The sequence below is a fragment of the Glandiceps talaboti genome, chromosome 13 (genome assembly GCF_964340395.1).
Source record: "Glandiceps talaboti chromosome 13, keGlaTala1.1, whole genome shotgun sequence".
Classification (NCBI taxonomy): domain Eukaryota; kingdom Metazoa; phylum Hemichordata; class Enteropneusta; family Spengelidae; genus Glandiceps; species Glandiceps talaboti.
The window spans coordinates 11,720,899-11,747,083 of record NC_135561.1 but is presented as its reverse complement, the minus strand read 5'-3'; the positions used below and the strand labels follow the sequence as shown (position 1 = coordinate 11,747,083).

The following is a 26,185-nucleotide window of genomic DNA, read 5'->3' as shown; positions in this document are numbered from 1 at the left end:
CATTATTATGATTAATATAATATAATAATGGATGGATATCTAGTTTTTATAAAAAAAAAGAAAAAGAAAAAAGCATAACATGAATAAAAAAAACAGCGAAACAGAAACTTTTCTTGCACTGTGAATTAATTGGCTTTTAATAATCAGAAATGGCATGTAACTTTTCACACAAGGTAGATACAAATAAATCCCTCAATCAACGGCGTAATTTTTGGCTTGGATGTTAAACTTACAAACTTTGCACACAGATGGGTGTCGTGATATTGTTACACATGTACTAGTGACAGCTTGCATCAGTGCATGCACATACCATTGCTGTTTGCACTGCAATACTGAAAACAGTATTGCATTGCCAATATGCAAATTAGTGTGGAAGTGCATGGTCCCATAATGTACATGAAATCCTGTCAACACATATATTTCTCTGCAATTTTCTTTTAATTGGGGTCAAATATACGAGTTATGAACTGTATAACAAAGGCCAAGAGACACGCATCTTGTGTGGCAATGACATTCAATTGTCATGGGACTCTACAATACTATTTTTTGAGGTCATCCATCTTGTTTCAAACTTTGTGCAAAGATGAGTTATGTACTGTGTAGCAAGGGCCCAAACACACACATCTTGTGCGGCAAAGACACAAGGATATACATCTTGTTTCAAACTAAACTTTGCACAAGGATGGGCTATAAAGTGTATAGCAAGGACCCAACGACACACTTCGTGTTCGGCAAGGACAGAGATGTATATCTTGTTTCAAACTTTGTGCAAAGATGAGTCATGTACTGTGTAGCAAGGGCACAAAGACATATATCTTGACTCAAACATTGCACAAATATGAGCTGTCAAAGATGAGTCTCATGTAGCAAGAGCCCAAAGACATACATGTACATGTTGTTTCAAACTTTGTATAAACATGAGCCATGGCCTGTGTGGCAATGGGCATTATTGGTGAATGTTACATGCCATCTACTTTGTTTCAAGTTTTGCAAAAAGATGACCTATGCACGGAGTAAAGCAAAGACATAATTGATAACAGCTGCAGGTTAATTATACTAAAGTTTTTTATGGCACAAAATACATATTGGTACATTGAATACATCACAAAAAAATGGACAGAAAAGTTACATTATTTTTTAGTTAAAAGTTGTCAGTAAATTCTACTGTCTGTACTCACATTCACAACAATATTGTTTACATTTATAAGTTCATTCTCTTGAATCCTACCACCCCTCTGATGTTCAAACTTGGAACAGTCCATTACTGGTGGTAAAGTGGACTGTCATTTAAAGCTGGATTCAACCATTATACGTGGTAGACAAGGGATTAGTTAAGGAACACACTGAATAATACTGAGACCAACTACAAATATATACATATACTATATATATTTGGAAATACATTGATTTGTTAGAAAATTCTAAACACAAGAAACACTCCTGATAAATGAACAATTTGCACTTAAAAAAATTGATGTACACTAAAAACAAAATCTGATTACGCTGGTAAAGTTTGTTTGATTGATTGATTGTATGTGTTCCAGCAGAGTGCCATCTCTATCTGATTCTGTGAATACCTTTTGGTGTATAACTTCTCAAAACAAGCTCCTATGTAGCGTTACTGGTAAACATTTCCCTTCATTTGCTTCTGTTTTGGGGCAAATATTTCAAATAAAGGCAGTAACGGCCATATTGGATTTTTTTTACTGCTGTCAATGAACATAAACACACAGTTCATTGTTGTCAGATATTATCTACAACATACTCAAAATATTTCGGAAAAGAAAGAAATACCACTGATATATAACACTATCTTCATGGTTCGCCCACCATCTTTTTGAGACAATGACATCCAGTTTAATACAGGAAATAGAAGTGCTGCATATGTTTATGCTATGTAGTGAATAATGGATGCATGTTGCCATCTTGTCAAGCAACCAATCAGAAATCAAATATGGCTGTCACTCATAGCAGCAACCAATCAGAAATCAAATATGGCTGCCACTCATCGCAGCAACCAATCAGAAATCAAATATGGCTGTCCAGATAGCAAGCAACAATCACAAATCAAATATGGCCACCACTGATATTTATGGGCATCGATGAGTAAGGGCTTGCTCTCAGAAAGGTAAATTTCATCACATCTTTGAAATAATGATACATTTGGCATCTTTGTGTCCTTTAAAGTTAAACTGCAACACATCCATGTAGCAGCTAAAGTAAGTCCACAATTTTTCTAGCTTCTCTGATTCCACTGAGGTATGCTCCTGTTACAGTCTGGGGAAACTGACGATGTGTCGCCTGTAAGGAAAAGCAAAACATTATGACAAAAATATACAATAAAACTAAGCCCCCACTATTAAAGTTAGAGGTCCTAAAATTTACTTTGATAAAATGGAGTTATTAGCATCAACGTTTTCTATGTGTCGACTATGTTAGAATTCTTAAAACTTACACTTCAAATGGAGTCATCACAGTCAACATTTTCCATGTCTAAACTAAGTTTGATACTGAGAAGAAGACTTCAAGAGAAATGTAACTTAATATCATGCTTTGTTCTGATATTCTTGAATTTCTTCACACAACAATAGTTCTGTAGATTTTGCATTATCAACAAACAGAAGACTAATGAAGTCGATAAAGTATATTAAACAATTTTAAGAAACTCGCCTCTCCTGCGAAGAAAACTCGATCACCAACAGTTTCAGCCATTGCATCGTAGGCTTCTCCTGTACATCCTAACTTGACATAACTGTATGCCATTCTGGCGTATTTCTCTTCACTCCATCTTGTGACAAAATAGTGGGTAGGATCAGGAACATCCTACAGTGTTTAAGAAATCAATCACAATAATCATTCATACCAGTGAAACTTGAACAAAAACAAAAATTATTTCTGTTATAAAAAAAACCCTTCCCTTTAGTAAGCCACTCATAGTCATAATTTTCACAAATTGCATACTTTTAGAAACTGAAATATGTATTTGTATGGTATCATTAAGCCCATTGTATTATAATATTATTGACAAATTATGGGATTCAAAGCCAAGTTACACAGGGCGGCACATGATACTCGGTACCTGAAAAATAATTTTACTAGGCATGTGATAAAAATGATTTCTTGGTGAACACCATAACTTCTTCTCTACATGCTACACATGGTTGACTATATATAGGCATGTGTGAGAATAAGTCAGTCTTCCTTTTTATTTTGACCCCAACGTAAAACACTGTTGCAGGTGTCGAGTCACAGTGTCAAATTGGCGTACACTGCAGCCAAGCAAGTACCATGAATATAGAATGAATAAATCCTGCTAGGACTTCAGTAAAAGAGGTGTAGAAAACAATATAAAACAGTCCTCAAAGATGTACAGTTCACTAAATATTTTAAGCAATAGCTCTTTATCTTAATCTACACATATGCATTACATTAGGAAAGATTGGCTATTTACCTGTCTCCTCTGTTTTTGATAAAGAGTTATTTGATCAAAACGTTAAGCAAAACTTGAAAACCATTACGTATCCTACATGTTCCTTTCAATGGTAAGATTGCATGCACATATTAATGTAATGATACAATTTTTCTTACCTCTTGAGGAAACATAGCCCTGAGTACTTGTAAGCATTTCTCCCTGATTTCTTGGTCTGTCATATCTTGAATTGTATAAACAGAGTCTCCACTGATCACACTCATTAAGACACTACTACCATCTCTATTACTCTGTGAAAAAACAAACAGCAGACAAGTTTAGTGTTTTAAATAAACACTGCCCTCTAGTGTTGGTGATGTTGCAATTTGGAATTTGCAAATGTTAAAACAGACAATTATATTGTGTTTGAAACAAGAGTACTGAGCAATTGATTTTGAACTGGGTGAGTGGGGTAGGTTGAGACTACACCGATGTTCGGCTGTGTCCTGGGTTATGTTTTTCAGCTATTTGGTCAAAAATGATGTATGTGTAAATCAGTTTGTGTCTAAGTGTCTAAAACAGGGCACCTCATAGTGTACGTAGTCCTGATATATTTGGTGTAAAATAGAGTAAGCTTTCCTGAATTCCATTCCTAAGCCTAATGAGGCAAGAGTCCCTGTACCGTACCTTAAGTGTTCGATTTTGTCTCATTGATAGTTGTAGCAGTATCACACATGTATACTACCGGTACTGTGCACGATGGGACCTAACAAAAGGGCTATGTGGGAATACATTGCGAGTCTAAAATGACACACACACACACACACACACACACATATATCCACCCTATTACCCCTTCAAACACACCTCTATCTCTCCCAGTGTAGGAGTGAATAGCTTATGTAACAATCTCCCCATCTTACACTTCTTAAACATTTTATACCCCATTGCAGATCTTGCATTTCATGTAGCCTTACACATTCTTTTTTAATACTCCCATTGGCCACATCTCTGTCTTGTCAAATATGAGGAGTATCACCCCATCACCCCACCCCTCAGGACAAGAGGAGCTATAAAATATATTTTTTTACTAACCTTGGGAGTCATATCATAGAAAATTCCAAACAGTCCCTTCTCCTCTTTGTCCGTAGGTATGTGTCCAAAGAAGTCAGCTCCTTGTACTCTTTTGTCCCAAAATCGCCGTGGAAACTTCAAAGCTACCTAAAATTGGGAGATAAAATATAATCATGGCTTCTCAATCTATCACTATGGCAAATGTTCTCCTCACAAACTAAGATAGACACATAAGTTCTTTGGTTATGTAGACATATAACACATTGCTTTCATACAGCCCTCAGTGATTGGCTAAAACCAAGTCATGTGGTATAGACAAGTAACCCATTGTGACCTCAATTTGCATACACAGGGCATTATATGATTTCCTTTTTCACCCAGGCAATATTACAGTTAGCACAGGAGTCCTACCAGTGATCTGCAATGACTCTGGAAAGAAGATGGGCCTGATGGATGTGATGTGTTATAAAACACTTTTTACCTAGCTTTATTCAGGTACATGTAGTAGACATATTATTATCCCTTGTGCTGTTATGTCACAACCTTGGCTTTCAGCCTCAAGAAGTTGTTGCTGCATAACAGCCTTTGTGGTAATAGGCATCTCCTAGAGCCCTGGTAGCCAGGCAATAATTATATAATAATCACCCTGTCATCAAGATAGTGTAAACACTGGAATGTACAGTAGAAATTTAGCTTACCATCATGGAAGTCTACAATAATTCAACACTGCATGTGGCTTCCTGTAAACTTGAAAATTTCAATGGTAATGGCAAACAGAACCAAAATCTACAGTAGTATAACAGATTGTGGAAATCCAAAATTGTTTGATAACTGTTTACCTTTTCAATGATTCCAGCACCAAGACTGCCAATAGCATCTAATTTCTGAACTGGTAAACTGGGTTGAAAGTTTATTTTCTCTTTCTGTAGTACTGCCAATGGAACTGTGATAACAACCTAAAAAGAATATAGTAAAGTAATAATAACAACATTTTTAGCTTTTACATATACCACTGTCCCACACTGCATCCAAACTGCTTTACTATTATTACCCCTGGCATGGACCTAACGGTACAATGACCCTTCAACTTTCTCAACTCCCTGGGGAGCATACAATCCATTGCAGCCTCTGTAAGTGCATAGGATTAAATCATTCATATTGGAACCCTTATCCTACCAAGTACCAAATTCAATAAATCAATTACAAAGAATTGTACAATGCCAAAATCCAATACAATGCATTCTCGCAAACCAGAACTGTTAATTCTTCAGCTACACTTCGAACCAGTGGGAGACTCGATGATACAACGTAATGTTCTATGTGTGCAGCTCTGAATAATCTGAAATCACAGATCGTTTGCAGCTGAGAACGTTTCATTACCTTATCACATGTCAACTTTTCTTCATCTACACTGGTAAGTACTATTTCTTTGCCACTGTAGTCCACGTCAGTGATCTCAATGTTAAGTTTGATGTCCAAACCACCAGCTAGTTTGTCTAACAGAATCATATAGCCCTCTGGTAGCATACAGTGATCACCTGCAAATTGCTCAAACTCTTCATTTTGGTCCCAATTAAGAGCTGACACCTATAAGACAACCGTTCACCGTTGATATAGTTGTAATTCTGTATTTTTTAAGTGTTGGCTTTAAAATGTACTGGCTTTCATGTAAAAAGGAATGCCCGGACAACACACATAGCAACTGTTGCTACGGTAGGTTATGTCACTAGGTCTGCGATGAGACGTAAAATCCACTATTGATTTATTTTAAGCAATAATGATGCTATCTTGCAGTTATCAAAAAGACAAAAGGCTTTCCAGTTTTGGCCACTAGGTGTGCTGTTGAGAGAGAAAAAATTTGACTCAAAGGAACACAAGCATTGTTGTGAGTACCACTATATATTGTAATGGCAGAAACGTGGAATTACTTATTTTACACTTTGATTACATTTCTACTTTTATTATTATTACTGTTTTAGCCATTATAAACTCTTCACCCATTTTCCTATAATTCTACAACTTTTGGTGAAAATAAGAAAAACGATCACATTACCTGAGATAAATCAGCACCACATGCATATTCTAAATTACTGATATGAAATTGAAGAATTTTCATCTCATGGTCATTAAACGTTAAATTCGTTTCACTGACAAAAGTTTTGTGCATTTCTTGAAGTTTATCTGTGAAAGAAGGAAGCAACAAACACACAGGGTATGTTACAAGGAAATCAAAAGTGCAGTGATAGTTCACTAAGTTCATTATAAAGGACCCTTTAAAATCCAGGAAAAATGTGTTGTGTTTGAACATACACTTTTTCTAAATAAGACATAACCTTAATTGCATTTTGTCACATGACATTCAATGGAGCCTTGGAAGATTGTAAGTTGGTGTTCTGATGTCATTTTCTTTGTTACTACTTCTTTACAGCTTACTTTAGTGCATAGATTTTGTTTAAAACTAATTTTAACTTATTATATTTAAAAGAATGTGCCTACAAAATGCCATAAAACACAAGACTAGCCCCCCCCCCCCCCCCCCCAACTATTACGTCACAGACAGTCCATATGAAGTAAAACAGTTGATGACAAAAAATCATCAAAACTGATGAATGTAAGATGGAAAATGCTGAACAGTGGACTGCACACAAAAGATACACATTTGTAATCAAGCTAGGGAGTTTGGGTAATGTGTAAGAATAGGGTTAGACTCCCTGGCTTAACGCAAATGTGTATCTTCTGCAATGAGATGACTAATTACCTCCGAGGTTTACGTCGTCCATGACATCTTTCCTCCACTCAGCAACAGCATCTAGCATTGCATTGAAATGGAAATCAACACGTCTGTCTAGCCGTCTGTCTGTTACTCGACCAGTCTCTTGAAATAATTCACACTTATCAACCATTTTTCTCATTTTGGCACCAACCTATGGTAAGACAATGTATGTTACTATTAGGAACATGCAAATCTGCCATCTTGAATAATGCATTGTGGGAAATGTGTCATTCCACAAGCATTGACTTTTTATTGCTGGGAACTGCTACCAATGATTTTGTGTAACGTAGACATACACAAATAAACACAATCACACATTTCTACAGATATCCACTCAGGACCACATGACCAGGCATCCCAACCCCAAAATTTGCACTCATCTTGTAAGTGGGACACAGCCCTCAAAATTTCCTAGCCCCCCTCATTTAATCTCTTACCCCCAAAAACTAATTTCGTTCCTTTTAGATCGTAACCTTTGCCCTTATTTGTTCATAACTATTACCTACAACATATTACTTTTATGCTTTCAGTTTGTGGGGACGGAGGAAACTTCAAGTTGGCCAAATACTGCACATCTATATTAATAACAAACCCTTTCCAAGAACAGTCTCGTGCAGGTGTGCATGCGAGAGCTGTCATCTTCAAAGAACCTTATCTTTTTAAAGAATAAAATAAAATATTTTCAGTGAATTACCTGGTGACACATTATCATAATAGGGTTGTTAATACAACCAGTGACTATCTGTGCACCTTTACCAACACACTGTCCAAGTGAAGTATCATCCCATACTCTGCCACCTATCCTCTTGTTGGCTTCCAAGATTTGAACTTTGAACCCAAACTGCTGCAGTTGTCTGGCTGCTGCAAGGCCTGCGAAGCCGGCTCCTATGACGATAACATTTTCCTGTGACGACAACAATCATAAGAGTTAATAACCCAGCTTTGTCAATTTTTATAACTCTATTTCAGAGAGGTTGGTGTGATGCAAGATTGACAAAAATGACTTTTCAAAAGTTCCGTAATCACAAGAAATCAACTTTGGATAAAAATCGGCCTCCTTCAAATACAAAATGTGATTTACCTGTTTACATTTGTGAGGTATTAGGGTAGTTTTGGGGTGAGGTAGTATACCAATATTGACCAGTCCTTTCGTTGACAATGATTGTAACACTTTCTCTAGGTGGGAGATTAAACATATTCTGACCAACCCTCGTACTATACAATGTTCCGCACATTTACGTATCGTAAGGATTTCCTGTAAAGAGATAAATAAGGTAAATGGTATTATAAATTTGCATATGTGCTCAATTTCTATTTTATTTATCATTGTGTTCCAAAAGTTACTGTAATATTTATCCTCTTTTCATCAAATGATGGGCGGTGGCCCTATTAAATATGCGCACAAAATTTACAATTTCAGACTTCCTGTAATGAGGTAAGAGATACAAAATATTTTTATTTCAAAATGTTTAGTATACAAAAATATTTCTCAAATTTGATGACTTTCGGGTAGTTACGAGAACTCTTGATGTAAACTCATTATGGAAATACAGCAAAAAATGTTCCCACCTTTACATTTCGATTCCAAAGTGCTAATACAATATTTCTCAATGCCAGGTAAATTTGGTGATTTTTAGCTAGCACTGGAAACTCTTCAGATTCCTCTATTTCCATGACGTCTGGCCTAACACAGAATGCTTTACCTTCCTCATCAGGTTGGTAGAAAGGTTGAAAATAGGAATTCACACCTAAAGCTGAAATATTGAAAACACATTGTGGAGTTAATGGTTTGAAAAACTGTACCAGCAAAGACCACCAAGCAAGACTTTCTGGAGTGTGATATACCCACTAGTAGTCTTATCAAAACTGTCCCAGCAATAGTCTAGATCATAAATGATATCCATGGCATCAAATCTCAAGATCTCTCTTCACGTCTAGCTCGATGAGGTCCTGGGATGAAATTTTAAATTCACCCACAGCCACCCACACAGACATTAATATCATGTCTTTGATAATCAATCACAGAATTCTAACCAATAAGAAGTTAGTGTTTATTGGGGAAGTCACATAGTGTCAGATCAGGATGCTACTTATACATTGTTCACTTCATTCTAACAGCTGGTGGGTTTCCTCATTTGCATGATCAACTTTTGGTTCATGATTTCTCGCTGAGCTAGATGGGTTGAAGACAGATCTTGAAGATACATCGCTACAGATAACATCTAGACTACACCAGCAAAGACATATCATAGGCTACACCATCAAAGACAACCGACAAGAACTTCTGTAAATGTGTTATCAGTCTCACCTTCTGTATCTCCATTTTGTTGAGTTGTTTTCAGACAGCTTGGACTCATTCCAACACCATCAGGGTAATAATTAGACAGAAATGGAGCAGCAGGACTTTTCTTAACAAGCGGCAAATACACCAACGTTGAGAGCCAATCAGGATGATTCAAAACTTGTTGAACTATTTTATCTTCTGGCATTGAACACGAAGTAACACCTCCATTCTGAAAACCATGAATTGAATAGAATTTAAGGTAAAAAATGTGTATTGGGGACCAATTTGCCTGAAAATCAAATTTCTTGAAATCTTTCCAAAACTATAAAAGGTGTCTGGTCCTTTCGTAATAATAAAAGCAATTCTGGATTCAATGTCTGAATATTGACAATCTTTGAGATGAGGAAATAGAGGAAGAACAGACTCTTTTACAGCCTTGCTCTTACTATGCATGTGACTCACGGAAAATCCCAGTTTTTCCCATTTTGATTCACAACAACAAAATTTGGCTATCATTAGCGGGTACATTGGTGCTACGGGTAATAATTGGAAAGTTATTTCAGCACAAAAACAATTTAACAATATATACAGTATTGAAATTGTTTCTTACCTTTGTAAAAGTAGTGTGCATACCACAATGATACTTCTTGACTAAATCAGGAGATATATCCTTATTTGGACCTAGCTGTCGCCATTTTCTACAGTCTGCCTTGTTGCATTGAACCCAATATTTTAAATGCATGTCAGCTATGAAGGCTCTGATGGACGGCTCACTGTTCTTACTATTTGAAACCCACTGTTTTTTCCACTGCAAGTAATGTCTGTAGCCTGTCTTATGACTGTAGGTACAAATTACACAGAAACACCAAAAGATGTGAAATGGGGAACACTTGAAAGTGATAGGTGAAAATGATGGACTTGATTAGAGTCTCTATGTATCACAATTTTTTAGTTCCGCCGTAACTATTGATTTTTAACTACAAATATGGCTGCCATTCAGTCAAATTTGCATATGAATATGTCAAGAAAAAAAGTGATGTGCATAATGTTTATATGGCATGTCACCTTTGTGCTAGGTTTGAAAGAAATTGGATATTGCATGTCTGAGAAATTATATTACAGAAGGATGGACACACAGGAGCACGGACAGAGCCCATTTAAGTCCTTCGGACCTTCAGGGAACTAAATTATCAAAATATGCTCAAAATGTGCTGCTACAAGACGCACTGCACTACAACACAACTATTCCTGTACTGCAACAGAACTATTCCAATACTGCAACACAACTATTCCTGCACTGCAACACGACTATTCCTGTACTGCAACACGACTATTCGGATTCCTGCACTGCAACACAACTATTCCTGTACTGCAACACGACTATTCAGATTCCTGTACTGCAACAGAACTATTCCAATACTGTGACACACCTATTCCTGTACTGCAACACGACTATTCCTGTACTGCAACACGACTATTCCTGTACTGCAACAGAACTATTCCAATACTGTGACACACCTATTCCTGTACTGCAACACGACTATTCCTGTACTGCAACATGACTATTCAGATTCCTGCACTGCAACATGACTATTCCTGTACTGCTAAATGACTATTCAGATTCCTGTACTGCAACACAACTATTTAGATTCCTGCACTGCAACACAACTATTCCTGCACTAAAATAGAGATACTATACAAGGTTTTCAAATTTCTAGTCCTGATTATATGTTTGATACATGTACGTCTTTTGTCACAATGAGATGATAGCCTAGTTTTATTGAAGAAGTTGCTTCAGCTAGTAATTTTACACAAATGCCTGCATGATGCACTCTATAGAAAATTCCACTTTGCCAAAGGCTAAATAAGATAACCAAGTTCATTGAAATAATTCTTTTACAAGGATGGCTCAACTGTGTGATATTGTGATATTGAGTATGCCATGCTGTGCTTGTGTGTGCTTGTACATCCATGAAATTGTACCAAAATTAGCCCCATTATCAGGTTTTTTATAATACGACATAACTACTCGAGAACTACCCGTCTCACTCTTTATGACAAGGAATGATAATGATAGTGACAAATTTAAGACCGCATCTTTCAAGAATGAAAATCATCATTATTTCAAAAATTAATTCTTGCTGTGAAAAATGTCAAATCTTCGACTTTTAATCACGTCAATCATAACGCAATCATGCTAACAAACGTCTGATAAATGATGTCTTTTTTAAGATAAACTAGTACGCCAATCATTAAAATTGATGCAATACACATGTACATGTAAACATCATTTAAAAGTAAACTTCTGTAGGTTTTCCCGATGATTGATATACAACTTGGAAGCCTTGTAAGTCAGTTAATATCGCAAATTAGTTTCATTGTATTTTACCCCAAAAGGAAAGGATTTCATAGCATTTGTAAGCTTTAACATTACAGCCCCAACAGCTGTAACTCCCGAACTAGTTTTTTTATATATTATAAGTGGAGTAGATAACAGCAGTTTTTTGGTGGAATCGTTCAACTTGTGATACAAACATTATCTTTGTTCTCAGTGTTTACATGAATGTTTTCAAATAAAGTCAAGAAAAATCATTAATATTGTTTTCATTTGATTGCAATTTCATGTCTTCACATGATAGAGATCGACAAATGATATGATCATGATTTTGAATTTCATGTGCACTGTTTATACCATAGATCTGGTTGTACTCATCCATCACAGTTTATTGCTTCACTAATTGGACGGACGTTACTTATATCTCAGTCGTTATTATTGGTGAGCTGTGTCTCAAACATACTTAATGAATGAAACTGGACATAACTATGATTTCTGCTGTATTATATCATAAATTGGTTGTACATAACATGATTTGTTTTCTCACCTTCTATAAAAGTGGTCAAAGCATTCATTGCAGTAATGCTCTCCGGCTGACAGGTGATACCATCTAGCTGTAACACCACTTCGACGAGCACACCTGTATCAGTGACAGAACACATTACAAGAACAGTTAGACAAAGAAGACATTATTACATTGTATATATATATATATATATATATATATATATATATATATATATATATATATATATATATATATATATATATATATATATATATATATATATATATATATATATATATATATATATATATATATATATATATATATATATATATATATATATATATATATATATATAAATTAAACTATTACGCTCTGCCACTGCGGTATAGAGCACTGTCTTAGCAGATTGATACTCACCAAGTTATATATATATATATATATATATATTTTGTTGCACATATTTCGTTCGCATGGATTTTGGGTCGAAAGACTACTCACATCGTTCCTAATGACTATGTAAATTACAGAAATATGTCTATACGTCTTGTCTATTCTGTCATTTCTTGTCTAATGTTCGCTTAAATTTTGAAATTGATGATATGATTGTAGCGTAAAGGTGCACAAGGTTGTGTGTATGTGCAATATTGAGCTAATCTGTTTGCATTACTTTACGTTGTCCATTTTGTGGATCCAGCAAACGTTAGACAAGACATGACAGAATTGACAAGATATAGGTTGAATTTAGTTTTAATTTAGTTTTGGTATTTTCTACAATCATTGGCAAGGGTGTGGGTGGTTTTATACTCAAAATCTTTGTGCATGAAATCTGTGCACAGTCTTGCGCTTTCCTTATAGGAGGAACCATAGTGGAAAAATGGAGATGTATCAGAGTTATCGGAGCACATATATCCAGAACTAATATACTAGATGCATTTTACCTCACACATCAAAATCTTTAAAGAAATTGGTGACTGGTCCCTTCAATGCTGTCAATCTTAGGTATCTAACTATATAATGCCATAAAAGTAGTCACCTTTATTATCTGTTATGTACAATAACTAGGAAGAACATATTGTCTGGGTGGTGGTTATAAAGCTTGGTACCCATTATTGTAGAATTTACACAGACAATGTTTATATATTACACAACTGTCTTTAACAGTATTCTACTGTATACATGTATCATGGTTGACTGCATATTGATAATGAAATCAAGTCACTACAGAGTACTTGTAAGTTGTGTCAGATATTCCTTCTCTTGCAGGCATGAGAATGTGTCCACTTGCATGGTCATGCTCTTGACTCCCCCCACTCCCCACATTTTAAGGGGGGGTTACCCCATAACAGTACAATGTACAGTATGTAGAGAGAGCTTTTGTTAAGGACTGTGCTCCCCTGTCATTTTAATGGGATTCCCCTCCAAAATTGTAATATAGCATACAGTGTATATATTAGTATGTCACTTTTACCAGCTTTCCCCTTTCTGTTACTGGGGTTCCCAACCCTTTAGCAAAAAACACTGTGCAGATGACTTAAAATATACCTGAGTGCCCCCCCCCCCCCCCACCCTCACCCCCATTCCATGAGATTTATGTGGGGAAATTTATAGGAAATCTGTAGATATGCAAGTTAACAGATCCTCCATGCTTGTTCCTCAAACATAGCAAATACACTGGCTTTAATTATCTCATGTAACTCATACATTTGTAAGTTAATCAAGGAAATGCAGTTTCTTAAATTAACCAGTACATACACTGTATACATGTACTATGTACAGCCATGGATATTTTGTCAGAAAAGAACAGCTAGTCTGTTAGATATGATATTTGTGCTACACTATCAGCTACTAAGACCTGACAGGGCTGAACACCAGATAACAGTCTAAAATATACATTCATGTACATGTAATGTGGATAGTTTGTACATCTAGAAATCATAGGGTGGAACAATGTACATGTAATGTTGACATTTTGTACATCTAGAAACCATAGGGTGAAACCAGCTACTCTACATGCATAATGTCCTGCAGATATACATTTAATTTGGCATTGCAAAAAAAAAGACAGCTTTCAGTACATGTGTATATTATTAGGAAGAAATGGGAAGATTTGGATATTTAACAATGAAAAAATGATAGTTTACTTTTGTTTCTTTATATTGTCCTTTTCTGTATTGTATTCATTTTCTTTCTGAACAAAATTTCTTCGATAGAGAAAAGAATGACCTGCAGCAAACCAGAGAATAATGCAAGAGGGAAATTTACAACCCAAACACTGTTCACTGCTTATAAACAATGTACAATGAATGATTCAATGCCCAGTTCTGCATGGTTGGTGAACCATATTATCAATTTTAATAGTCTTATTTGACCAAAACTACATACATTGTAATATGCAGTGTTTCTGTTACAATGGTACAAGCCTCATTTACTCATTGTGAAAATCCTTCCCTCACATTAATAATGTCAATGCACGACATTACAATTGCCTCCTGGTTTTGTTAGAAAAGTTGACTGTCTAGTACATGTACATGTATGGATTCCTCGACATTTGATACGTATCAAAAAATAATGTCTTCCGATTGATTACATGTTATATCTTAATACCCGGTTTTAGTTCCGTCAATTTCAAATGATAGTTATGTATTCTTTAGTAAGTAGAATACTATGAGTGACTTTTAAATCTTGCCCAAAAACTTATCAGCTTGTGCCCCTTTTTAGGGCACGATGAGCATGTAAAATCTACCAAGTTCCCCAGTTATCAGGTTCCCAAATACAGTCATACATGTAGTAGATTGTATGAGAAACTATGCAACTTTTCCCTCTTTCTGTTATCAGGGCTCCCAAACGCTAACAAAAACACCTGGACTGATATGCTATGGTGGTGTGCTTGTTGCTATGGTTTCCTTTGTGGACGTAAAAATATTTACAGTTTCTAAACTGTGAATTATTTATTCACAACAAAGAAAATACCAGTTACTTATTTAAAACAATTTTGGGTCTACGTCCACTATTATTTTATTTTGCATGAGATTTTTGGATAGCGTTAACCGACATATACATATACCTGTAGTTTTGAACGTTTATTATAACACTACTACACTATTTCAGCTACCCTTACTGTGTTTTGAGTTTTTGAATTTTCATTTGTGAGGGTCAGTGAAAATTCAAGAAATTCAAAATGACAGTTTGGATTTTAGCTGTAATAGCACAGTAATGTAAATTATGTTAATCCTTCAAGTCTATACAAGTACAATGTAGGTAGGCTAGGAGAATGTGCACAGTATGTCATACACAGACATGTCTGATCTAGATCAGGAGAAGTAATGGGCACTGCTTCCTTAGTAGTATCATGTCAATGGTTAAGCTACATACATGTAGGAATACTACGGATTTAAGAGTTGTATAAATCTTGAAGCAATGATAGACTAGAGCTACATGTAGCGTAGTCACAGATCCAACATTGTAGACATGCGAGGTGAGGACTAGCTTAGTCACAGATCCAGCATTGTAGACATACGAGGTGAGGACTGGCGTAGTCACAGATCCAGCATTGTAGACATGTGAGGTGAGGACTAGTGTAGTCACAGATCCAACATTGTAGACATGCGAGGTGAGGACTAGTGTAGTCACAGATCCAGCATTGTAGACATACGAGGTGAGGACTAGTGTAGTCACAGATCCAGCATTGTAGACATGTGAGGTGAGGACTAGTGTAGTCACTGATCCAGCATTGTAGACATGTGAGGTGAGGACTAGTGTAGTCACAGATCCAGCATTGTAGACATGTGAGGTGAGGACTAGTGTAGTCACAGATCCAGTATTGTAGACATGTGAGGTGAGGACTAGCGTAGTCACAGATCCAGCATTGTAGACATGCAAGGTGAGGACTAGCGTAGTCACAGATCCAGCATTGTAGATATGTGAGGTGAGGACTAGTGTAGACACAGATCCAGCATTGTAGACATGCGAAGTGAGGACTAGCGTAGTCACAGATCCAGCATTGTAGACATGCGAGGTGAGGACTAGCTTAGTCACAGATCCAGCATTGTAGACATGTGAGGTGAGGACTAGTATAGTGACGGATCCAGCATCATTGACAGGCTGGACAAGAACTATTGTAGTCACAGAAACAGCATTGTAGACATGCAAGATGAGCACTATCGTGGTCACACATCGAGTGTCATTGACAGACTAGACGAGAGCTAGCGTAGCCACAGATATACAGCACTATAGCCATGCTATGTACATACACAGCTATTACAACTTAACTACTAGGATGTACAATGTAGTAAAAATTACCTACGACTAGGTCAAACAGAAGGATGAACAAAATGAGAAAAAACAAGTAGTAGAACACGGTACTTGTAAAACAACATATTGAGAAACTCTTCTGATGAATCAATGAAATGTGATCTGCAGCTGTTCAAACTCACATAGTTATTTGAATGTAAGTATCCTTTAGTTGAAATTGAACAATGAACATTGTATCCTGTACATTTTATTTGATCAATAATCAAACACTTTCAGGGAAAAGTGAACGATTTAATCAGGACGCCAATTTAACACATATGGTTCAGTACCCAGATTTAGTGAAGTGAATTGTTTCAGCTACATTTTTTCTATTAAATTTCACTGGTCTAACAGACTAATGTACCACTTACACATTTAGTAGTAGTCTAGATACGATATTTAGTAGTCAATGTAACCGTATCATGTATGCCGATACTACTGCTAATTTCAAGGTCTGTGAATTGAATAACATATCTCCTTTTTCTCTTCATTAATCTAATTATCTAGGTAATACTGTACATGTACATGTTGAATATTCAATTTGTCTCAAAGTGAAATAGAAGCTTCAGGTTTGTGAAACTGTTAATAAAATCTGTATCTTCAACAGTTCTTGTCCGATTTTAGTCATTCAAGTATCATTTTCTTTCTTTCACCGAGATCTATCTAAGTATGGCAGATTTAATGAGCAATATGTGCATTGAAAAAAGTGCCTGACCTGCCTACTGTTATTCAGATTTAACACTGCACTTCATGTATCTACAACTATAAGTCTATGTCTCATTAGCTGTGTTAGCGCTGTTTGCCATGTCCTACACGATTGTACCTCGGGTGTCTGTAAGTGTACGTTTAATAATTCATAAACATATGTAAAGCAATACAATACAATGAACTGAAATATGTTTTGAAACTGTTTTGTTAGATTAATATGACTTAATCGTAATATTGTAGTCCCTGCCCAGTGTTTAATCACTTGTGAGTAAACATATTTGTAGAGCTATGTGCATGTGTCTTGACCAATCACGTTAGTGAAAAATGATGTAATGTAGGCCTACTGTATAGACAATACACGTACTTCAACTTTCAAGCTTTCTAATACAAAATCTCTATGGTAGATATGGCTGAAAATTTGTATATGAGGTCCGTAAGATTCTAGCAAAACATATCTGACAAAGAAGGAAATTTACCAAGGAAATTGCACGTTACGTCGATTTTATCTAGATGTACCGCGCAGCATGGCTGTTATCCCAGAATACATCATTACATGTATCTCTCTGTGATTGAAGGTGGACAAGGCAACCTCAATTGTCACAAGAGATGCCAGATAATGTTTTCAAAATATTGCAAATTTTCTTGAGCTGTTTTTAGTAATGATAGTACCTGTAGTTTCTAAAGACCATAAACAGCAGCCTGGCTGAGTACACGTAAATGTAAATTGAAATCACCAGGTATTAGTAATCATTAACTGTTATAATAATATATCTCTTTGAAAATTAACAAATATGTTGTAAATAATGGGTTATAGTCATCTAATTCTTATAAAGCGTTTTTGCACAGTGTGACTTATATTAAAGAACCAAGAAATGAAATTCATGGTCTCTGGACAATGACGAAGCGATTGCGCATTCAGTCTGCGCATACTCCCATACCTGTCAAGCACATAATTACATATGCTAATAACATTTATAATGAGCAATACCAAATAAGGTGTTGTCATTGATTGATATAGTATAATGTGATAAATCCAATCAAATTGATTTTTGGGTCTGCACCCAAAAATGCAATCACAACCATTTCAATCTGCTTCTGTATGGACAAAATCTACTAATGAACAAACATGTATGACTATGAATGTCCAATTATTGGTATTTACAATAATTTTCAGTGAATACATTGTTGGCTGTCTGACAAAATAACATTCCAGTTGCAGCTATAGTGTAGCTTATTACACACAGGTGTGAAATATTTGATAACTAATTACAGTGTATAAATAATTGATTGATTTCTTCAATGGACCACTGAATGTTTTCACCAGGCGTTAATGGCATCACTTTGTTATTGACAAGTGCTTTGCAATTGAGGACCTGATCATATGCATCATAAAAGCTGCACCCCCCCCCCCCCCTCACCCCATCTCCCCCATAACCAAATGATGCCAGTCAACTGAAGAAGTTACAGACATCAATCGAATCTAGACAAAATACTTCCCCGAGGTAGCATTTCCTGCCTTATTTATACTATGAAATCAAGTTCAGTCTGATGAATCTCTTTGGATAATTACAGTGTGTTCAGTACATCATTGTTATTGCTGTCTTCATATATAGTGTACCATATGTACATGTTAAAACATACGATTGTTTGTTGACAAAGTCTGAAGTATGCATTGAAAATTTCAGGTAACAATTTTCAAGTTTGTGTTTTTGGATCGGAAGCTTGGTGTGACACACATTGAATTACAGTACTAACATTGATAAAGGGTATTAAATGTATTACATGAGTAAAACACCAAGCCTACATCATTTTAGCTGTAACTTGTCTGAGTGTTTGTACTAAATGTCATTTTACATGAGTGAAACACATCATTTTATCTGTAAGTAGTCTGAATGTGTGCACTAAATGTCATGTCACATGAGTGAAACACCAAGCCTACATCATTTCATCAGTAAGTTGTCTGAGGGTGTGTACTAAATGTCATGTCACATGAGTGAAACACCAAGCCTACATCATTTTATCTGTAAGTTGTTTGGGGGTGTGTACTAAATGTCATGTCACATGAGTGAAACACCAAGCCTACATCATTTTATCTGTAAGTTGTTTGGGGGTGTGTACTAAATGTCATGTCACATGAGTGAAACACCAAGCCTACATCATTTTATCTGTAAGTTGTCTGAGGGTGTGTACTAAATGTCATGTCACATGAGTGAAACACCAAGCCTACATCATTTTATCTGTAAGTTGTCTGAGGGTGTGCACTAAATGTCATGTCACATGAGTGAAACACCAAGCCTACATCATTTTATCTGTAAGTTGTCTGAGGGTGTGTACTAAATGTCATGTCACGAGTGAAACACCAAGCCTACATCATTTTAGCTGTAAGTTGTCTGAGTGTGTGTACTAAATGTCATGTCACGAGTGAAACACCAAGCCTACATCATTTTATCTGTAAGTTGTCTGAGGGTATGTACTAAATGTCATGTCACATGAGTGAAACACCAAGCCTACATCATTTTATCTGTAAGTTGTCTGAGTGTGTGTACTAAATGTCATGTCACGAGTAAAACACCAAGCCTACATCATTTTATCTGTAAGGTGTCTGAGGGTGTGTACTAAATGTCATGTCACATGAGTGAAACACCAAGCCTACATCATTTTATCTGTAAGTTGTCTGAGGGTATGTACTAAATGTCATGTCACATGAGTGAAACACCAAGCCATTTTAGCTGTATATATATTTTCATTTTTAATGTACCATATGTACATGTGCACTGAATTAACAAACAACACATATACACTGTGAATACTAAAAGCACATGGAAATGAAACTCACACAGAATGTGTTTGATTTCTATTAAAACCCTTTGCCTCAGTTCTCAGTTCACACAGTGACAAGTCTGTAAGATAAGACATTCACGCCACGCTATGCCCAATAGGATTGAATAAAAACACAGTGTATCTAAGTGTCTACACAATGACTTGATATCAGAATAACATAGGGTGCTTCTGTTTCCATGGGAATGTCACACCCAAGTCAGGTATTAAAGAATCGATGTCTATTTGGTTGTCATTGTGAACTGAATAAAAGAGATATATATTTAGTTACCTAAAGATAAATCTTCACTTCTGTTCCCAATGTCAGTTTAGGATTACAATCTAGTTGTGAAAACCAGTCGTGTCACATCAATGACATTTGCATCAACATTAACTTTATACAGAGCATGTAATGATATAACTGATCTTACAAATAAACATGGTACATTTTTTCTAGAATACCTAGTAAATGTAAAGCACAAAGCTTATAAACTCAAGCTTATGTTACAAGTTATGTTAACCCAATACATTGCAAAAAGCTAACAAACAAAATGTATAAAAAGTTTGTTATTGTATGTACAATTACAAAAGATTTTACACACTTATTTATCAATCTTTTGCCATTTATTGTTTCACATTGTAGAAACATGGCATCAAACACATTAAAATACTAACAAGAAACAAAATATCGTAAATCTCATACTAAATTTTGCAGTCAATTTTAACAATTAACTTATCAACATTTTAGTAGTAAATATACATTATAAAGAACTTTATATCAGGTGTGAACGTTTTTTGAAATTTGGTTAGAAGTGTGAAAATTAACTTCAGCAATGGCATTGATGCTAGACCCCTTCCTAATTGAATAAAGGTTAATTTATTCATCTTGTGTGACTTTGTTCAATCATCTAAGTTGAAAGTGTTCAAACAAACACTATGGGATTTATAACTTAGTTGTTCTATATCAAGCCAGTGTTTCAACTATGTCATTTACTTTGAAGGGCTCAAAATAAGAGTCAAAATGTTCAAAGTTGACATTAACACTTTCCAATTTTTGATAAATTATATTTGCACATTACATGTATTCCCCAATATTTTCCTTCATTCAAACCAAAAAACATTCATCACCTACTTTGTAAGGGTTTGTCACTTCCTGTATTTGACTCAAAGTAGCAGGGCTCCTTAGGTCATTCATCAAATTAACAGGGCTCCTTAGGTCATTCACATTTCCTTACCTAAACGAAGAAAAATATTGGGAATATATATACTAGTATTTAGCTTGAATGATAATTACCTGTCGGTAGCTGCTACAAAACATTCTGGTCTATCACACGGACAGCGACTTTTTTCACAACTCCTGATTGCCTTTTTATTACATTTGTCTTCAACTTCATCGTTATCCTGCACAGTGCTGTTAGTGCTAATTTCTGATGCTTTCCGCTTTGGTAATTGTCTTTGTGGAGTTCTCTCAGCTACCCTCGTTGACTTGGGTCTGCCTCTTGCTGGCATTGTGTTGCTGAAAATCAAGGTAATTAACGTCATTGAAAATTCAACAAAAATTGTGTGGAAAGTTAACAGTTCTCTGAGCTCGTATATATGTATGTTTCTGACTAACTGCTGCAGATTAATTTATTGAATAGATCACTATATTGAGTAGAAAATCATTCAAACAGTACAAGTGTAATGTTCAGCATCTCAAGGGAGCCTAATCAAGGACAATCCTTGTTTAAAAATTGAAAAGTAGTTGTAGTTTCAGTGTCTGATCACTTCTGATAATAGTACTGGTAACATTCATGAGAAGAAAGCATGGTTTGACATATGTATATGGGCAGTACATGAAATACATGTAAAATGAATTGAAATACATGCAAGTAAAAATGTAAAACAATAAGTACAAAAGTATGAAACTATAGTCAATAGCCCTGTCCCCATATGGACTGCTGAGTTGCTTTTAAATCTCAAATCAATCAAAGGCAACGCTCCTGTTACATATGCACTAAAACTGGTTGGGGGGGGGGGGGGGGGGGGGGACAATATGTTTGGAAATGACACAAAAGCAGAAGTGAACTAATTCAAATCCATTGGCAATTGCTCAGTTTTCTTGTGAAGACATAAAACAGTTTCAAACCGATTCAAACTGAATAGATTCAATTTGAATCAGTTTTAAATCGAGTCAGGTAGGGACATTATCTTAAAGGGGAGAAAGTCACTCTGCTTTAATAGAGACATTTTCATAAACTACATGTATGGGTTTTGTCACAAAACAAAATCTCATATGGCAGACATATCACCTTTGTGCCAGGTTTGAAAGAAATCAGATATTGCATGTCTAAGGAATTATGTTCCATTGACAGACTGATGGATGAATTCTGACATTGTCCCTTTCCTTCAGAATTTCAAGAGTGTCAGAATTCTTGGTCCCTGCAATAGTATGTTACCTCTGCTTGGAGGGTCAAAATAGAACAAGAAGGTTGATTTGTTCTCACATGTGCCTGTATACTCTAGTAATGTATGTGAAGTGTGCACCGCATGGAGCAGAAGTTATGGTGTCAACCACGAAATTGAATGTTCATAATTTTTATGATGTGCCTTGTTCTACATTTGTATTTCAGGTGAAATTGGGTCCTAACTTCCGTCTACAAACAGGAAGGCATATACTAAAACCTAGTATATGCCAAACCAATCTGATTAAAATCTGATGTGGTGAAAGTGACCAGATGCCTTTATTTACCTCTATTTCCACCATTTTGTGACGTTTGTTTTGTTCCGAGTGATCGCCGCCTTCCCACATCTGAACCTGTGTAATAGGCAATCCCACTGAATGTCGACAATATTGTAAGGTTTACACAACCAATCAGCAGGCTTCAATTTCTCCCCTGTTCGCAGCTGCCAACATAACGCTCATCCTGATTGGCCAATCGAAAGCGCGAGATTCAAACAAGATTGTCTATTACATAGGTTCAGATGTGGGAAGGCAGTGATCACTTGGAACAAAACAAACGACACAAAATGATGGACATATGGAGGTAAATAAAGACATCTACTCGCTTTTACCACATCAGATTTCAATCAGATTGATGCCAAACAGGACTACTATAATATCTATACGATGCACGAGCCATTTAGAACAAAAAATATGGAATACATGTATATACCCCGATACTCTGGTCATTATACATTACAACAACGCGTCTCTATGTCATGACAATGCGTGTCTACATCACTGGTTCTGCTGTGTTTCGAAATATGTGTCAAAACGTTCAAAATTGCCATTACTTTACCTTATTTTTCTATATTACTTCCGCTGGTATAATTATATTATTTCCCAATATTTTTCTTCATTCAGCCAGAAAATACCCATGACCTAAAAGATTGTCACTATGAGTCGCGCTAGACCCCTTAGGCCACTCATATTTTCCTTGGCTGAACGAAGAAAAATATTGGGTAATAACATCTAAATATGCTCAAAAATAAAGGTACACAACATCTCATGTGTTGTCCTGGCTTACAGACGAGTACATGTAAGCAAAGCAAAGTATGTTTGTATTTGTATTGAATTACAAGATTTTACAAGTAATTGTATGATTTCTATTGGGAAATTACTGAATATAGCAGACTAGATTAAATGTCAGATCTCACAAACTCCAATTAAATTCCTTGTAGTTAATATTCTTACTGTGATTAAAAACATAATGAAACCCTATATTTCAAATGTCAGTTCCTTATTTTATAATTTCCTAAATTACTTATTTGCTGATTACACAAAAACCATGTCAATGTGTTTATAGGGTAAAATAATTTAAATCTAAACATGTCTGATGGTAAGAGTGTGTAGAACAGATATTTTATCCATTACATGCAAGACACATTAACTGAAAACGTTGTAACAAAACAGCAGGTAGCATTTTAAACACAGTCTGAATTACAAGCTCGGCCTTCAACCAAACACCAATTTCTTTCAAATAAACAAACCACATACTGTACATGTACATTGACATGACTCATTCATTGCAGTCTGTTTTAACATACAAAAACACTATATTCAATGATGACTACATAGTATATATGTTGTCACATAGTTGTAACCATATATATATTCTGGTAATGTCAGTGTTTGCATTGAAATGTAGTGCTAATACTAGAGAAATATGAACACATGATTTTGAAAAAAAATCTAAATATCTTATATTATTTTGGTTAGTATTTATGCTGAGGAGTGAGGTAAACAAATACTCGATACCTACATATGTATTTGTTCATAGCTCTGAGACTAAAAATTTAATATTCGAATTGTTTTGACATGGCAGCACATATGGTCCTATAATGCTGTCCACATTCATCAAATTCTTAATGAGATTGTGAATGTAACACCAGCATTGAAAATTAGCCTCAAAATGTTGTCTTAGTACCACACGTGTGTTTCTGCGGGTACTGAATTTTAGAGTTAGATTAAAGAAAAAGTGAGACATTCTGAATCATTCAGGCAGCCTGGAGGCCATCACAACAATAACAATTACAAAACCTTGGCACATGTGCCATGATGTGGCCTCAAACCTCAAAAATATGTACTAGAAATTACACAAGCATATGGGGGGAAATACGACGGATTTTGTACACTAAACATTTTAACGACGCCAAGCGCAATAAATGGAACAATATGGTACCCTGAAACAATGGCTGAATAGAACCGCTTGTGAAATTGTAATTTGAATGACCGATTTAAATGGCTTCGTCGTCAACAAAAGGCATGTCAATTTGTCAGAGGTTATAGGAATCACTCACTCACGAACACATTGGTCTCTCTTTACCTACCTTGGTATGTCTCACACTTAGTAAATCCTACCGGAGCTTACGACAGAATCAAATGGTGTGTTTTCTAAATACCAACTCGGTAAAGCGTTACTTAGGTAATTGCAATCAATGTTCAATCGAAAGAAAGCCGGTCACTGACTGCACCGACTGCTTTATGACCGAAATTACACGCCGTGTTATGCACGCACGCTCGCTGAGTCGCAAACAATCACGTAGACATTAAATTCTTCACATGAGTCCCTCTTGGTCGCTTTCTTATCCCCCTCGCTGTTGAGAATCGTCACATGACATTCTTGGAATTAAATTTCCGATGTAGTTTTCAATAAATTCGCTAAAAACCAGACATTTCGAGATATAAACAGACCACAGCTGACAGGCACAAGAGGACAAAGGCAAGGTCGTCTGCGAATAAAAAAAAAACATACCGGAAATGGAACGTAGATTGCTGGTAAATCATACTATGGCAGTCAAACAACAACAAATCTCCTGAAATATAAATATCAGGTTGTTTTTCTTCATATATGGTAAAAAATATATATATCATAGTGACCTTTGCAGTACATTTACTTTTAATGTAAGCAAATAATCTTTATTTTGCGGGATTGACGGCGTATATATCAATTTTTCTCAACTTAAAGGGTCTTTCACAACGAAAACATGATGGCAGACTTGTAGCCACAGGTGAGTTCAGGTCGAAAATGCTTCACATAGATGATATGTTTATGTCGCTATTTCCTAAAAGAAATTTGATAAAAATTATAAAAATGTTTCAATTTAATGGATGCCTCACCCGTATATGTATGACAGGAGAGAATTCAAAAACAGTGATGACATTACCGGAACTCACTTTTAGCACTTGAATTACAAATCCGTCTGCCACGTCGCCCCGATTTACGTTTTAACTTTTTTGAACCCCGCTGTATTTTTACATTTTGTGATGTAAATCCTTACTAACCGGTCAAAATGTCACTTTGTTGACTGTGATGGGGTATTTTGTGAGACCCTGTTTCTTTGTGTAAATTAGACGATAGATAAACTTGGTTGAATAATCAAGTTGTCCACAATATGTACGGCCACAAAACAGACCAACTATTTTGAATGAATGGTCACTGCATATGCACCACGCACACTAGCCTAATTCCTATACGGTATCGTTACGATTTACACCTCCA

At 35.8% G+C, this 26,185-nt stretch overlaps 1 protein-coding gene across 1 annotated transcript; it reads right to left on the bottom strand.

Moving 5' to 3' along the window:
• Positions 1-408: 408 nt before the first annotated feature.
• On the bottom strand, positions 409-25,400 carry LOC144444436 (lysine-specific histone demethylase 2-like). The gene is made up of 16 exons (XM_078133847.1): positions 25,014-25,400; positions 21,496-21,717; positions 12,423-12,515; positions 10,151-10,379; positions 9,565-9,769; positions 8,826-9,004; positions 8,338-8,511; positions 7,951-8,160; positions 7,242-7,407; positions 6,537-6,664; positions 5,864-6,070; positions 5,323-5,439; positions 4,505-4,630; positions 3,589-3,720; positions 2,671-2,823; positions 409-2,301 (listed from the first exon to the last, which is right to left on the bottom strand). The coding sequence occupies exons 2-16, from the start codon at positions 21,708-21,710 to the stop codon at positions 2,215-2,217; spliced, it is 2,421 nt and encodes an 806-aa protein (XP_077989973.1). The 5' UTR covers positions 21,711-21,717; positions 25,014-25,400; the 3' UTR covers positions 409-2,214.
• Between the last annotated feature and the right edge of the window lie 785 nt (positions 25,401-26,185).